The sequence below is a fragment of the Salvelinus namaycush genome, chromosome 5, assembly GCF_016432855.1.
Source record: "Salvelinus namaycush isolate Seneca chromosome 5, SaNama_1.0, whole genome shotgun sequence".
NCBI classification, from domain to species: domain Eukaryota; kingdom Metazoa; phylum Chordata; class Actinopteri; order Salmoniformes; family Salmonidae; genus Salvelinus; species Salvelinus namaycush.
In genome coordinates, this window is record NC_052311.1 from 24,162,100 (window position 1) to 24,178,995 (window position 16,896).

The 16,896-nt window shown below is 44.7% G+C and overlaps 1 protein-coding gene across 3 annotated transcripts; it reads left to right on the forward strand.

The window, feature by feature from the left end:
• The first annotated feature begins 962 nt into the window (after positions 1-962).
• On the forward strand, positions 963-7,531 carry LOC120048083 (zinc finger protein 232-like). 3 transcript variants are annotated; one of them, XM_038993777.1, is made up of 5 exons: positions 963-1,140; positions 1,657-2,012; positions 3,235-3,443; positions 5,674-5,788; positions 5,967-7,531. In XM_038993777.1, the coding sequence occupies exons 2-5, from the start codon at positions 1,718-1,720 to the stop codon at positions 7,061-7,063; spliced, it is 1,716 nt and encodes a 571-aa protein (XP_038849705.1). In that variant the 5' UTR covers positions 963-1,140; positions 1,657-1,717; the 3' UTR covers positions 7,064-7,531. The 3 variants fall into 3 exon arrangements, with proteins under 3 accessions (XP_038849705.1, XP_038849707.1, XP_038849706.1); XM_038993779.1 differs by having other exon boundaries at positions 5,970-7,531; XM_038993778.1 differs by having other exon boundaries at positions 1,678-2,012.
• Positions 7,532-16,896: the final 9,365 nt, after the last annotated feature.

Below are 16,896 nucleotides of genomic sequence, written 5' to 3' on the forward strand. Positions count from 1 at the left end.
CGAAATTACAGATTGCCTCTTATCCGCTCGTCATCCCCTTATATGCCATAGTTTGTACATCTTAGTTGTCAGTAGAAACCCCATTTGTTTAAGCAAGTTAGCCATATCAGCTATGGTTTTTTGAAAGGCAGTAAATTAGGCCGAAATAACAGTTTTTCTGCCAGACAAGGCTCCGCTGAAAGCCATGTGTAGCAGTGGCAAGGTGTTGGGACAGCTTTATATAGGCCCTAATAATTTGTGGGCATAGTTTGTCACTGTTATAGTCCAATTAATGTATTGTTTAGTGTTTTGTTTTTGTAGTGACTTTTTGAGTTTGCCCCACCAAGATTTACATGCCAAAATCGCCACTGATCCGGGGCAATAGGCAACCTGCATCTAGCTAACCAAACCATGGCAAAGGTAAATTACAATCATAAACACAGATTTGAGTCAGTTGGCCTAGGCTATGCCTATTGAAATGACAAGTCAATCACGCAAATAGGTTGTAGCGGGTTGTAGACTTAACATCTGGCACATAACAGAACAATTGCCAGAAAATAGCCAAACATTATTTTGAAGATCGTTCAAGTGTTTCTTGCGCAGAGATTTTGAGATCCTCTGTCCAACTTTCATCCCTCAAACCCTCCTGTTGGATGTATCTATAGTTAAACACATGGGTACAATTGATTTATTTACAAGTATAATAAGGGTGAATTATCTTTTCTCTTGTTACATATTCAAATTCCTTTATTAATCAAGTTAGCTCACAAGAATTAGGCCTATTATTTTGATGTAAGGAGCAGTATTCGGGTTTCCGTCGATATCCCCCCTTTATTCGCTCGAAAACTTTATGGAAAAAGGTTTTATTGGCTAAATACGGCAACTTCTCATGCAGTATTTATTGGTCTAGTTTTATGGCTTTGTGGGTGGGTTTCGATCAGTCTTTTTTGACCTTTTATTTTCAAAGAACTGGCAACCCTGTGTAGGAGGCAAGAAGGAAAACGCTGCTTCGAAGGGAGGACATAAAGTTGGATCTATTTTTTTTCCTTTGGCGTTTCGTCTCTTGGCCTATCTACAGTGTGCATTCTTCTCGGTTTTCGTGTAGAACAAACAGTGTTTCGTTATCGAATACTTCAATATTCTGATTTCAGCGACTTCACGGTGCGTATCTAGCTAATGTTAGCTAGTTACTAGCTAACGTTAGCACTTAAGCTGTTCTTGTGTTGTATTCAAGAAAGATAGCGTCGCGACGATCGTTAACTAGCTAGCCGGCATTGCTACAGTTTGGTTTAGTGGTATTCACTATTGCAATAGTAACGTTAATCGCCTTAGTTAACTAGCCAGCTACCGTCTAGCTAAAGCTTTAGTTTAGGCAGCAATGTAGCTAGCTAACTAAACCTCGAGTGATGGGTGGGTGTGCTTTTTGTCCTTCCTCGTTCCATACGAAGTTAGGCTGTCTTGCTCAACGGTCTATTGGTTGGGATTAGTGAAGTGGTATCTAGGATACTACTTAATTACTAATGTTAGCAAGAAAAAGTATAGTCTTTCAGAAATTAGACTAGTTGGCCACTAGGTCTATATGATACTGCTGACTAATAACAGTAGCTAGTGTCACTGATAATGTGAATTTGTCAAACTCAGTCAACATAGTTAACTAATGCTGTTAATGTGTAACAGCTGAATATCTGCCTGGTCCAGTTCCCCAGATCCATCGTGTGATCGTCACGGCAGCGAACCCATGGCGGACTCCGTGGAGACGTTCCAGACACACCTCACCTCTGTCATGGACAGTTTGATCCGAGCGTCGGTGTGCGAGATAACCAAACTGTTCCAGGACACGGTGAACGACTATCTGGTGGAAATATCTCTGAATAGGAATGAAATGGAGGCTCTGAAACTCCGACTCCGACTGACCGAGAACAAACTGAGAAATGAACGCAAGTACGGGATGGGGTGGGCAGAGAATCGCCGCAATGCTGGTTTGATAGGGTCGGAGGACGGTGGGCGGAAAAAGCGAAAAATTGAAGTGCCCCGTAAGTGTTCATATTTAGTAAGTACAGCCACAAAAGCATCACGGACCATATAGTCGTTTTTTACACATTTGTCTTGCTCTATGTATAAAACTGATATAAAAAATGGTATTCTTCATATTATAATTGTTGAAATATGTAATTGCATATCAAATCAAGTTGATTACTTGTGTAACATTAAGTCAAAAGCCTGTAATGCTTGTGTGAAGAGGTACTTGTTATGTTGGAAGCCATCTGCCAGAAACTGAGCCTTCTCCCTCCCTTTCCTTTCTACTCCTCCGCTCTCCCTCCCCCATCTCGTCCTCCTTCATGTTCTCTCTGTTCTTCGCCTCTCTCTGCTCCCTTCCTCCCTGCCCCCCCTCTTTCCTCCCTGCCCCCCCTTCCTGCCTGCCTGCCCGCCCCCCCTCTTTCTTCCTGCCCCCCCTCACCCTCTCCTCTACTTCTCTTTCCACTCTCCCTCCCTCTTCACTCCCACCCCCTCCTCTCTCCTTCACACTCACTCCTCCGCTTCCGCTCCCTACTCTGCCTCCTCTCCTTCATCATGCTATTTCCCTTCCCCCAACTCTTCCATTTCTGTCACGGCTCCCCTTCATCTCCTTCCCTCTCCTCTACTCCTCCACTCTCCCTCCTCCTCTTCATGTCCTCGCTCTGTCCCTCACCTCTCCCACTCCGCTCTGCTCTCTCTCCCTCCCTCTCTGCTCTCCTTCATAATGCCCACTCCCCCTCCCTGCCCCCACCTCCTCTACTTTTCTCTCCGCTCTCCCTCCCTCCCTCTTCACTCCCACCCCCTCCGCTCTCCTTCACACTCACTCCCGCCGCTTCCTCTCTCCCGCTTCTGCTCCGTACTCCGCCTCCTCTCCTTCTTCATGCTCTCTCTCCCTTCCCCCAACTCCTCAATTTCTGTCACTGCTCTCCTCTCCCTCCTCTCCTTTATGCTTTCTCTCGCTTCATGCTGTCCCTCCTCCTCCTGCTCTCGTTCAACATGCTCTCCCTCTCCCTTCCCCCACTCTCCCCTTCCTCATGCTCTCTGCCTCTGCTCCCCCTCTCTTCCGCCTCTCTCCCACTCCCTGCCATCCCTCCTCTCCCTGCTTTCCTTCCTCTCTCCTTCATTTCTTTCACTGCTCCCCTCTGTCTCTCTCCCTCTCTCCTCTCTCCTTCATGCTCGACCCCTCCTCCTCTCACCCCATCCTATCCCCCCCCTCTCTTCCTCTCTCCCCCTCCACAGGAGGAAAGCAGAAGCTGGGTCCTGCGTTTGGAGGCGTGTGGGAGGAAGGAGGAGGAGCAGCCGGGGAAGTAGCAGGGGGAGGCTGGAAGGAGGCACGCCAGATGTACCTCATCCAGGTCCCTGGGGAGGAGGAGGAAGACGAAGGAGAACTATTGGAGGAGGGCTGTATTTCGGGAGAGGGGGAGGAGACAGACATCATCAAAGAGGAGGTGAGGGAGACAAGGAGTCTGAGTGTGGCACACACCGTCAGTGTGTCAGAGACGACTAGTTTACAAAAAATAACAGTGTGTATCATCTGTGTGTGGTGAGACTGTTGTTAAACTGCTGTTTTCTGAGTCAATGAGACACACTGCAGCAGTGGTCTGGTAGATGGCGTGGATGATGGAAAGCCACTGATTTGATATTCAACTGCAGAAGTAGCTCAAGCACTTGTTCAGTAGGGCAGTCAATGTTAAGTGCAGAGCGTTGTAGACCCTATACATGAATATAATTTTGGGCGCGAACTAGAGGTCGACCGATTAATCGGAATGGCCGATTTAATTAGGGCCGATTTCAAGTTTTCATAACAATCGGAAATCGGTATTTTTGGACACCGATTTGGCTGATATATATATTTTTTTTACACCTTTATTTAACTAGGCAAGTCAGTTAAGAACACATTCTTATTTTCAATGACGGCCTAGGAACGGTGGGTTAACTGCCTTGTTCATGGGGCAGAACGACAGATTTTTACCTTGTCAGCTCGGGGATTCGTTTTTGCAACCTTCCGGTTACTAGTCTAACGCTCTAACCACCTGCCTTACATTGCACTCCACGAGGAGCCTGCATGGCAGGCTGACTACCTGTTACGCGAGGGCAGCAAGAAGCCAAGGTAAGTTGCTAGCTAGCATTAAACTTGTAAAAAACAATCAATCTTCACATAATCAATAGTTAACTACACATGGTTGATGATATTACTAGTTTATCTAGCGTGTCCTGCATTGCATATAATCGATGCGGTGCCTGTTAATTTCTGATCGAATCACAGCCTACTTCGCCAAACGGGTGATGATTTAGCATTGTCGTTGCACCAAACCTAACCATAAACATCAATGCCTTTCTTAAAAATCAATACACAAGTATATATTTTTAAACCTGCATATTTAGTTAATATTGCCTGCTAACATGAATTTCTTATAATTAGGGAAATTGTGTCACTTCTCTTGCGTTCCGTGCAAGCAGTCAGGGTATATGCAGCAGTTTGGGCCGCCTGGCTCGTTGCGAACTGTGTGAATTCCATTTATTCCTAACAAAGACCGTAATTAATTTGCCAGAATTGTACATAATTATGACATAACATTGAAGGTTGTACAATGTAACAGCAATATTTAGACTTAGGGATGCCACCCGTTAGATAAAATACGGAACGGTTCCGTATTTCACTGAAATAATAAACATTTGTTTTCAAAATGATAGTTTCCGGATTCGACCATATTAATGACCAAAGGCTCGTATTTCTGTGTGTTATTATGTTATAATTAAGTCTATGATTTGATATTTGATAGAGCAGTCTGACTGAGCGATGGTAGGCAGCAGCAGGCTCGTAAGCATTCATTCAAACAGCACTTTTGTGCGTTTGCCAGCAGCTCTTTGCAATGCTTCAAGCATTGAGCTGTTTATGACTTCAAGCCTATCAACTCCCGAGATTAGGCTAGTGTAACCGATGTGAAATGGCTAGCTAGTTAGCGGGGTGCGCGCTAATAGCGTTTCAATCGGTGACGTCACTCGCTCTGAGACTTGGAGTAGTTGTTCCCCTCGCTCTGCAAGGGCTGCGGCTTTTGTGGAGCGATGGGTAACAATGCTTCGAGAGTGGCTGTTGTCGATGTGTTCCTGGTTCGAGCCCAGGTAGGGGCGAGGAGAGGGACGGAAGCTATACTGTTACACTGGCAATACTAAAGTGCCTATAAGAACATCCAATAGTCAAAGGTATATGAAATACAAATGGTATAGAGAGAAATAGTCCTTTTAATTCCTATAATAACTACAACCTTAAACTTCTTACCTGGGAATATTGAAGACTCATGTTAAAAGGAACCACCAGCTTTCATATGTTCTCATGTTCTGAGCAAGGAACTTAAACGTTAGCTTTTTTACATGGCACATATTGCACTTTTACTTTCTTCTCCAACACTTTGTTTTTGCATTATTTAAACCAAATTGAACATGTTTCATTATTTATTTGAGGCTAAATTGATTTTATTGATGTATTATATTAAGGTAAAATAAAAGTGTTCCTTCAGTATTGTTGTAATTGTCATTATTACAAATAAATAAAATAAATTGGCCGATTAATCGGTATCGGCTTTTTTGGGTCCCCCAATAATCGGTATCGGCGTTGAAAAATCAAAGTCTATGGGGCTGTACTGGTGGGTAATGTAGTTATTTTTGCTCTGTCTGTAGTCCGGTGACATGGTGGATGGGGGTTACCAGCCTGCGTCTCTGCGGCTGATCAAGGAAGCCCTGAAGATGGACCCACCCAACCAGAACTGCCATGGATCCAGAACCCACAGCGAAGGTACTGTCTCCAGCTGAAAGCTCAGAACCAAAACCATGATGACCACACCTCCTGGATAGTGATAACTTCACTGTGTTCACATTGGGGTTTTCTTAAGTGCCTGCAGTACAATATGTTTGCATACACCCTCATAGTACTGCTCCTCTAACAGACTCTCACTCTCCTTCTCTCGGCCCAGTAGGAGACATGGAGCTCAGCCCTGTGGCCCTGAAGAGGCCCCCAGCCGTGAGGCCTGAAGAGGGGGATGAGGAGGAGTGGGACGTGGGGTCCCCTCCAACGGAGGTGTCAGAGGGGGCGCTGAGCGTGGTGGACCTGAGTGGGCTGGAGACGGCCCTGAGGGCGGAGAGGGGGCGCGAGCAGGCAGGCCTGAAGATCCCCCCCACAGCAGGCTCCAACCATGGCTCCAGGACCCCTGACCCGGTAGTAGTGGCAGACAGTGAGTTCAGACTGGGCCAGAAGTACATTGGTCTGGATGGGCTGGAACAGAAGGGGGAGCTGGAGAGTCCCACAGCCTCCGAGAGGGACTATGGTGATGCCCTGCAGGTTCATGGTGCCCGTCTGAAGGAATTACAGGGGTCACTGCCAATGGGGGCTGGAGGAGAGCTGCAGCCACGCTGGCCCAAGAGGCTGAGGGACGGTGAGGGGATGGGGGAGCAGGGAGGCTCAGACGAGGGCCTACATCACCTGTCTGCTCCGGGTAGCGTGGATGACAGTGGTGAGGAGGAGACAGGGGACCTGATGCATTTCTGCATGCAGTGCGGCGGGGGCTTCGCCAACGAGGCTGAGCTGGAAGAGCACCCTTGCCCCCTGGGGGACGCCCACCTGCAGGAAGGAGGGACGGAGAACACCCTGTTCCCCTGCGCCTCGTGCGGCCACGCCTTTAGCCATGCCTGGGCCCTGAAGAACCATGAGTGTGTGTGCGCGGCCGAACGGCCCCACCGCTGCGAGCTCTGTGGGAAGGGCTTCACCCACTCTCGCTCGCTGGAGAGGCACCAGGTGGTTCACACTGGAGAGAGGCAGCACTGCTGCCAGCAGTGTGGGAGGAGCTTCAGTCGCCTAGGCAACCTGGAGAGGCACCAGCGGATTCACACAGGCGAGCGTCCGTACGGGTGCGAGGCGTGCGGGAAGCGCTTCAGCAGGGTAGAGTACCTGAAAAGACACCAGCTGATCCACAGTGGAGACAGAGACAAGGCCGGCAGCGCTCACCAGTGCTCCCAGTGTGGAAAGAACTTCAGCGAACCAGAGCAGTTAAAAAACCACGAGTGCTTTTCATAAAATTCTGATACGTTTGATAATTGATATTTTCCATGATTTCTTTGGAGAGGGAAAGTTGAAATTGCTGACTAAGGTAGAAGTTGCTCCCTAATCAGAGATAAGATCAACATAAGATAATTTTACCCTAGCCTCAATCCCAAAGTTGACCATTAGAAATCTGTAAAGCTCTGACCTTGTATCAGTTGTTGGACACATTCTACCTACTCCAAAAAAGAGGAACAAAGACCATGCTGGTCATCCAGGGACAGGTTGAAATGAACTGTCTAATTGTGCACAGAGAAACCTGTGCTTTTATTTATGTTTCTCAATACATTGTATCTTTTACTATAAGAAATTAGTATTTTCACTGAACATCAATCATGACCTTGTTTATCTTGACTATCAATGATAATAACAATTTGGTATTTTGTACTATTTGTTTTTCAGTATTATCCATCAGGAATAAACATTTGACTATTCAGTGACCAATGGTCTCCTTTTATATACTGTCAAGTGCTAAGTGTTTGTTTTCAGCTAGACAATTGTGTAGTTTAGTTATGTCTCAAACATTCACACAAGGTGTTGTCAGATTTCCGGACACATTTCTCTATTTCTGAGTACTTCGAAGTGTCTTCTACCAGAGAGGAAGAGGCGACGCGAAAAGTTTTACTCTGCCAAAAATCTGCCCAAGAAGTAAGGAAGTTTTGTATGGAGGTCAATGAGTGTCAAATTTTGTACAGAAAAAATGTAATTGCTCATTTGCTACATGAAGATTATTTGATTGAATAGAAGTTTCGTAGTGGTTAGGTTCTTATGAACGCACTGATGTAAATGAACGCACATGGCACAAAATAAGACTTAAAGAGTTGTGCCTGTTGTCATAGAGATAGATGGAGGACTCATCATGGATATAACCTGTTTTAGCACGGACATTGCCATTGAGGTCTTTACCGGTCCAAAAAGGTGGAACCGTTCCGCAATCGACTTGGGGCTTTCCCACCAGGATCCAATAGGCATAAATGTTTTATATTTTTTTATATAGAGACCCGTTCTGAATGAACCCGAGGACAACTACACCCTTTCCGTATAGATCTGGTCGGATCCCGACCTGGTCCGAGTAAGGGAAGCAGCCCAAAAATATATATATTTGTTAACCTACTTTATTAACCAGAGCTGATAAAGCGCGAGAGGGAGAAAAATGGGCGGCTCTAGCAGGCAGGGGAGCGACGTACTTTGACACTGGGAGGAGGGAGGAAGAGACGAGAGACCGCAACCAACCAAGCCGACTCGTGCCATAGTAGACTAATAACTGCCATAGCTAGTTTATTTATCATGAAATATGATTACGTAGTACCTGTGTTGACTGCAGCAAACCGGGAGAAGCTAGTTAAGATAGCTAATGTTAGCTAGCTAGGCTAATTGAGGCTGCAATGCATGCACTTTCTCATCCTACAGTTATAAATAACTCCATTCAAATATTAAGTAGCAGCCTAACTGTTGGCTCTTGGTCGTTGTAGCCTATCCTTCTTTAACTTTTAATTCTGTCATTTGAATTCCATTGATTAGATATATCCTAACTTTTGCCACAAACGGAGGCTCTATGACAGTAGCTTATTGATGATTGGACAACAGCAACAAGCTACACGCTCCACTCTCGTGAAAAGCAAGAGCAGCAGCAAAAATTATCAAATGTCTATCTCTTTACTGCTGTAGCAGTCGTGTTTGGACCTGTACTGTTCCTTCCGGACAAGTCAGTTAAAATGACACATACTCGAAACCTGTGACAGTCATATCAGATCCTACCCAGAATTCTGGATCGGGTTTCCGGGTACAGGTGGATCCGTGAAGACCTACTTTGAGGGCTTTCACCATTTTAATGTAGTCAACTGGGTAGGACTTCCAACTTCATGTCCAACCGAGTCATCAGGAGGGATCAGACAATCTTGAGGAAGAAAATTGAGAACTTCAAAATTGAGATCACCTCAATGACACTGCCCATGCTGTCACAGACACCATAATGGCACGGATACAAAGATGAGTCCTCTATCTATCTCTATGGCCTGTTGTTCCCACACGTATCTGACCTCTCATTGATTAGGGGTCTGGGGGTCCTCCCCCAGATTTTTTGCAGGCATATAAAGCTAATTTCCTGCATTTCTACACAATCCAATATGACCCATGGTCCTTCTAGCTGTCTGTATTTAGAACAACAAAAAGTATTCAAAAAGCTAGGTAAGAGATCATTGTTAAATATGTTTAAGTAATCGATAAGACTGAACTAGATCAATGGTAATTCAAAAATCAATGTTGTGTTGCACCTTTAACCAATAGCCTAACAAATCAAACAACTCTTTAAAAAATCATGTATAAAGACATTTGATTGTGTTTATTAAGACATCTATATCAAATTTCAGCCAGACCGCCCAGCAAGCACGAGACACCTGCACGCCCGACCCCCACCAATCTAGTCAATACCTCAACTCTCCCAAAACATTTTTCCCACTTAAAAAATACAAAAAAAATATTCATACGGGAAAGGTTTGGAAACAAAAGTGAAAAAAAAAAAAAAAAAAAACACATGTACATTAACACACAGAAACAGGACATCATATAATTAATCTCATTGGCCTAATAGTACTGTAGAGCTCTTTTTACTTGCACTCAAAATAGCTGGGTTGCCCCGTCCTGTCCCTAGGGTTCAGTGGTGTAAAGTACTTAGGTAAAAGTACTTTAAATTACTACTTAATTCGTTTCTTGGGGTATCTGTACTTTACTATTTATTTTTTTGACTACTTTTACTTTTACTTCACTACATTCCTAAAGAAAATATTGTACTTTTTACTCCATACATTTTCCCTGACAACCAAAAGTACTCATTACATTTTGAATGCTTAGCAGGACAGGAAAATTGTCAAATTCACTCACGTATAAAGAAAAGACTTGGTCATCGCTACTGCCTCTGGGCTGGCGGACTCACTAAACACAAATGCATCTTTTGTAAATAATGTTGGAGTGTTGGAGTGTTCCCCTGGCTATCCGTACATTTTTAAAACAAGAAATTGGTGCCCTCTGCTCTGCTTAATATTTGGAATTTTAAATGATTTATACTTTTACTTTTCTTTTGATACTTAAGTATATTTTAGCATTTACATGTACTTTTGATACTTAAGTATATTTAAAACCAAATACTTTTAGACTTTTACTCAAGTAGTATTTTACTGGCTGACTTTCACTTTTACTTGAGTAACTTTTTATTAAGGTATCTATACTTTTGCTCAAGTATGACAATTTGGTACTATTTCCACCACTTCTAGTGGTCCACCACCATGCAGCACCCCAACCCAACACACCCCACTCAGCTTTAGGATCTTAGTGAAACATTCATTATTGGTTTTGGGTGTGTTATGCTAAGGCCAGAGTGACAACCCACAGGATGGTAGACCCCCAGGGCTAGGACTGAGCAGCCCCCAGCTATGGATTGCCTAAATGGATATCTCCCCTGACATGGGCATGTTTTCAATATAGACTCCTTTTGTCGTACTGTATTCCATATAAGGCATCCAGACCTTATGAAAGTTGCCCAGTATACCCTTAATCTTATAATACGGCAAATCTAGTGATATATAACTTGACATTTCTGCCATCCATTGTAAGAGGACAACCAACCTTTGAATTAATGGCAATGCATTTCTTAGATGCTTGGTTACACAGTTTTGTTTGATAACAGTCTCCAGTATCAACATTCACAAGCAAACAAAAACAGGGAGAAGGGAGACTCTGACATACTCTGAAAGACATACTCTGTCAGAATTCAGCCAGTCTTCACAATACCATAACATATGTAAATATGTCTAATTTTGTGTTTTACACATCCGGCAGAGGAATGACATTTCTAAGTGCATGTAATTAAGTTACACTGGCATATAAACTCAGCAAAAAAAGAAACGTCCCCTTTTCAGGACCCTGTCTTTCAAAGATAATTCGTAAAAATCCAAATAACTTCACAGATCTTCATTGTAAAGGGTTGAGACACTGTTCCCCATGCTTGTTTAATGAACCATAAACAATTAATGAACATGCACCTGTGGAACGGTCGTTAAGACACTAACAGCTTACAGACGGTAGGCAATTAAGGTCACAGTTATGAAAACTTAGGACACTAAAGAGGCCTTTCTACTGACTCTGAAAAACACCAAAAGAAGGATGCCCAGGGTCCCTGCTCATCTGCGTGAACGTGCCTTAGCCATGCTGCAAGGAGGCATAAGGAATGCAGATGTGGCCAGGGCAATAAATTGCAATGTCCGTACTGTGAGACGCCTAAGACAGCGCTACAGGGAGACAGGACGGACAGCTGATCATCCTCGCAGTGGCAGACCACGTGTAACAACACCTGCACAGGATTGGTACATCTGAACATCACACCTATGGGACAGGTACAAGATGGCACCAGAAACGCACAATCCCTCCATCAGTGCTCAGACTGTCCGCAACAGGCTGAGAGAGGCTAGACTGAGGGCTTGTAGGTCTGTTGTAAGGCAGGTCCTCACCAGACATCACCGTCAACAACATCGCCTATGGGCACAAACCCACCGTTGCTGGACCAGAAAGGACTGGCAAAAGGTTCTCTTCACTGACGAGTCACGGTTTTGTCTCACCAGGGGTCGGATTCACGTTTATCGTCGAAGGAATGAGCGTTACACCAAGGCCTGTACTCTGGAGCGGGATCGATTTGGCGGTGGAGGGTCCGTCATGGTCTGGGGCGGTGTGTCACAGCATCATCGGACTGAGCTTGTTGGCATTGCAGGCAATCTCAGTGCTATGCGTTACAGGGAAGATATCCTCCTCCCTCATGTGGTACCCTTCCCGTAGGCACATCCTGACATGACCCTCCAGCATGACATTGCCACCAGCCATACTGCTCGTTCTGTGCGTGATTTCCTGCAAGACAGGAATGTCAGTGTTCTGCCATGGCCAGCAAAGAGCCCGGATCTCAATCCCATTGAGCACATCTGGGACCTGTTGGATCGGAGGGTGAGGGCTAGGGCCATTCCCCCCAGAAATGTCCGGGAGCTTGCAGGTGCCTTGGTGGAAGAGTGGGGTAACATCTCACAGCAAGAACTGGCAAATCTGGTGCAGTCCATGAGAAGGAGATGCACTGCAGTACTTAATGCAGCTGGTGGCCACACCAGATACTGACTCTTACTTTGTTCAGGGACACATTATTCCATTTCTGTTAGTCACATGTCTGTGGAACTTGTTCAGTTTATGTCTCAGTTGTTGAATCTTGTTATGTTCATACAAATATTTACAAATGTTAAGTTTGCTGAAAATGAATGTAGTTGACAGTGAGAGGATGTTTCTTTTTTTGCTGAGTTTAGTACATTACTGCAGTAATTTATGTCTGAGGTTATATGAACATGACCGAGCATTCAAACATACAGTGGGGAGAATAAGCATTTGATACACTGCCGATTTTGCAGGTTTTCCTACTTACAAAGCATGTAGAGGTCTGTAATTTTTATCATAGGTACACTTCAACTGTGAGAGACAGAATCTAAAACAAAAATCCAGAAAATCACATTGTATGATTTTTAAGTAATGTTAGGTTGCGTCAATCGAATCTGGTATCAGGATAGACTGCGACACGGAGTCACTAAATATGTTCTATGTCTTTTTATTATAGTCAAGCGATAAATGGTAAATGCAATCTTCGTATATACAGGTTCACTGTAACACCACGCAGGGCAAAACAGAGAACTGGTCTGTTCCTAACAAGATGCTTCTCAAATACTCTGACAGAAATAATTCCCGCTTCTGAACTGGCCTATCAGAGTAGAGGCTGAGTGTGGTTTAGACTTACTCAGCCTATCGTTGGCGCACAGGCTGGTCCCAGCCCCCAGGCGCTCCAGTTGACAGAAATAGTTGTTGCTGTGCAGATCATCTATGTGAACGCACCCTAGAGACTGCGGCCGCAGGCTCAGTTCCTGTTGTTGTGTTCCAACCTAAAATTGACTATTTGCAACACTTCTTTTATGCACGTGTCAATGGCTCAAAACACCGTTTGCCCAAGCTTAACCACAACCTTTCAGCTAGTCACACTATATGGTGCACATGTAACAGTATAACTTTAGTCCGTCCCCTCGCCCATACCCGGGCTCGAACCAGGGACCCTCTGCACACATCACCAACTGTCACCCACGAAGCGTCGTTACCCATCGCTCCACAAAAGCCGCGGCCCTTGCAGAGCAAGGGGCAACACTACATCTAGGTTTCAGAGCAAGTGACGTAACTGATTGAAACGCTACTAGCGCGTACCCGCTAACTAGCTAGCCATTTCACATCCGTTACACTCACCCCCCTTTCAACCTCCTCCTTTTCCCGCAGCAACCAGTGATCCGGCTCAACAGCATCAATGTAACAGTATAACTTTAAACCGTCCCCTCGCCCCGACACGGGCGCGAACCAGGGACCTTCTGCACACATCAACAATGGTCACCCACGAAGCATCGTTACCCATCGCTCCACAAAGGCCACGGCAACACTACTTCTAGGTTTCAGAGCAAGTGACGTAACTGATTGAAATGCTACTAGCGCGTACCCGCTAACTAGCTAGCCATTTCACATCCGTTACACACAACACACTATATGATGCACAACTTGTCAGCTTTAGCTCAAACACAAGCCTGCATAGCAAGCAAAACATATTCTCAATAATTCCCACAGTAATTAATTTGCCTTTTATTGCATGACATAAGTATTTGATACATCAGAAAAGCAGAACTTAATATTTGGTACAGAAACCTTTGTTTGCAATTACAGAGATCATACGTTTCCTGTAGTTCTTGACCAGGTTTGCACACACTGCAGCAGGGATTTTGGCCCACTCCTCCATACAGACCTTCTCCAGATCCTTCAGGTTTTGGGGCTGTCGCTGGGCAATATGGACTTTCAGCTCCCTCCAAAGACTTTCTAGGCCACTCCAGGACCTTGAGATGCTTCTTACGGAGCCACTCCTTAGTTGCCCTGGCTGTGTGTTTCGGGTCGTTGTCATGCTGAAAGACCCAGCCACGACCCATCTTCAATGCTCTTACTGAGGGAAGGAGGTTGTTGGCCAAGATCTCACGATACATGGCCCCATCCATCCTCCCCTCAATACGGTGCAGTCGTCCTGTCCCCTTTGCAGAAAAGCATCCCCAAAGAATGATGTTTCCACCTCCATGCTTCACGGTTGGGATGGTGTTCTTGGGGTTGTACTCATCCTTCTTCTTCCTCCAAACACGGCGAGTGGAGTTTAGACCAAAAAGCTCTATTTTTGTCTCATCAGACCACATGACCTTCTCCCATTCCTCCTCTGGATCATCCAGATGGTCATTGGCAAACTTCAGACGGGCCTGGACATGCGCTGGCTTGAGCAGGGGGACCTTGCGTACGATGCAGGATTTTAATCCATGACGGCGTAGTGTGTTACTAATGGTTTTCTTTGGGACTGTGGTCCCAGCTCTCTTCAGGTCATTGACCAGGTCCTGCCGTGTAGTTCTGGGCTGATCCCTCACCTTCCTCATGATCATTGATGCCCCACGAGGTGAGATCTTGCATGGAGCCCCAGACCGAGGGTGATTGACCGTCATCTTGAACTTCTTCCATTTTCTAATAATTGCGCCAACAGTTGTTGCCTTCTCACCAAGCTGCTTGCCTATTGTCCTGTAGCCCATCCCAGCCTTGTGCAGGGCTACAATTTTATCCCTGATGTCCTTACACAGCTCTCTGGTCTTGGCCATTGTGGAGAGGTTGGAGTCTGTTTGATTGAGTGTGTGGACAGGTGTCTTTTATACAGGTAACGAGTTCAAACAGGTGAGGTTAATACAGGTAATGAGTGGAGAACAGGAGGGCTTCTTAAAGAAAAACTAGCAGGTCTGTGAGAGCCGGAATTCTTACTGGTTAGTAGGTGATCAAATACTTATGTCATGCAATAAAATGCAAATTAATTACTTAAAAATCATACAATGTGATTTTCTGGATTTTTGTTTTACTGTCTCTCACAACTGTCTCTCACAGTTGTCTCTCACAGTTGAAGTGTACCTATGATAAAAATTACAGACCTCTACATGCTTTGTAAGTAGGAAAACCTGCAAAATCAGCAGTATATCAAATACTTGTTCTCCCCACTGTATCTGTATTCATTCATCATCATCAATAGCTTCTACCAGGTCCGCCTCACATTTTTGTTTTACATGCTTTGTGTCATTGAGAAAAGGCTTTATCAACCCTTGTTACAGTTTGGAGGTTTGTCAGACTGCCTTAAAATAGTTTCAATCTTTGAAGCATCTGGCTTGTCCTGTGTTTGCTGCACAGAGAGAATAACATGTTGTATCTGCAGAAATTCACCTCAGCTCCGTTACAGACTGGTCTTCCCTGGCTGCCTGACCCTGCTGAGACCCGTCACCATCTGACCCTGCTAAGACAAGATGAGCATAGTGTTGTGTACGGACGGTGCACCATGACAGTGAAGCCTGTAGAGCTGTTTATTACTGTGTCAGTGTGAAAAGTAGGGAATTAGATAAGGAAACTGACAAATTAATAACGTTACATTGCTATACTGACTCTAATGAAAACTCACATTGCACAAACAAAAGTCAGAATTATCCATCTTCAATCGTTTGGCCACTGGTTTCATCATTTGATTCAGGTCTAGTGTGAATGAGGGAAAAATAATACATACTTTTGGCCAGCTCTCTCTCTCTCTAATGGTACATCAACAGGCGAAAGCTAGCTAAGCTAATTTACTTCTGTTTGAACGGGACAAAAAGGCTACAAATCAACAAACAAACAACAGCTGTTAGATAGTAATAATAGAAACCTCATATTGCTATCTGACAGATAGCTACAGGCTATAGGTAAACTGGCTGTGGTAGCAACTAGCAAGCTAATTAATTCACCTTAGTCAAGAAGGGATGAAACATTAGTTAACATTGCATATAATTTACACTACTAGCCCTGCACTGGGAATAACCACTAGTTTCGTTTTTTTTTTCTGTTAAGTTAAACAGCCAGCTACGTACATCAGTCAACTAAAGAGTTGTCATTTTCTGCTCTGCTTGCTTTTACAACTTGGAGAAAGAGTGCAACACATACAGACTGACAGCAGCTGCCTCTGTTCAAACCTGCCGTGCTGGTCCAGCCAGCCTTTCAGAAGCTTTGCCTTTGTCCGCCGGCAGAAACCTCCAAACAGTCTACTCGACCGCTCTGAGGCATACGAATGGTCCTAAAGCACACCGATGCTGTTTTTGGTATCACAGTGAAAGCTGTGCCCCTGACTTTCACAGCTTGCTTTAATCATGTTTTGTTCAAGACCAAGGTGGGTGAGATTCTCAAACTGTACAAGTCAAGTGCAGAGGCATCATGCCCAAAGGGGGCACGAGGGGCACGTGCCACCTCAGATTTGACCTGTTTACAAATATATGTATTTGTATTTATTTTTTCTGTAATACTACTAGCCGCCTAGAAATTTTATGAAGTAGGCTTTAGCTAGCCCAGATAGGTTCCGAATCCCCCAACCTCAAAACTAGCTACCAAGAAGCCATTTCAGACTATCAATGTTAGTAGTAGTAGCTAGCTAGTCTAACTATCTTAGCTGGCATGCCTGTTGGCAAGGGTGGCAGACTTTAGAAAAGCAAGCAATTACTAAATGTACTGAATAAGACTCACATTCCTTTCAATTGCTAACCCAGATTTTAGCAGAGATGCAGAGAAGCATTAGTTTCCAGTCAGGAAATACAGACAGCTCAAGAGATAGGCCAATGCTTAGATATGCAGAAAAATAAACCATTTTTTAACACCCTAGAGATGGTAAAACC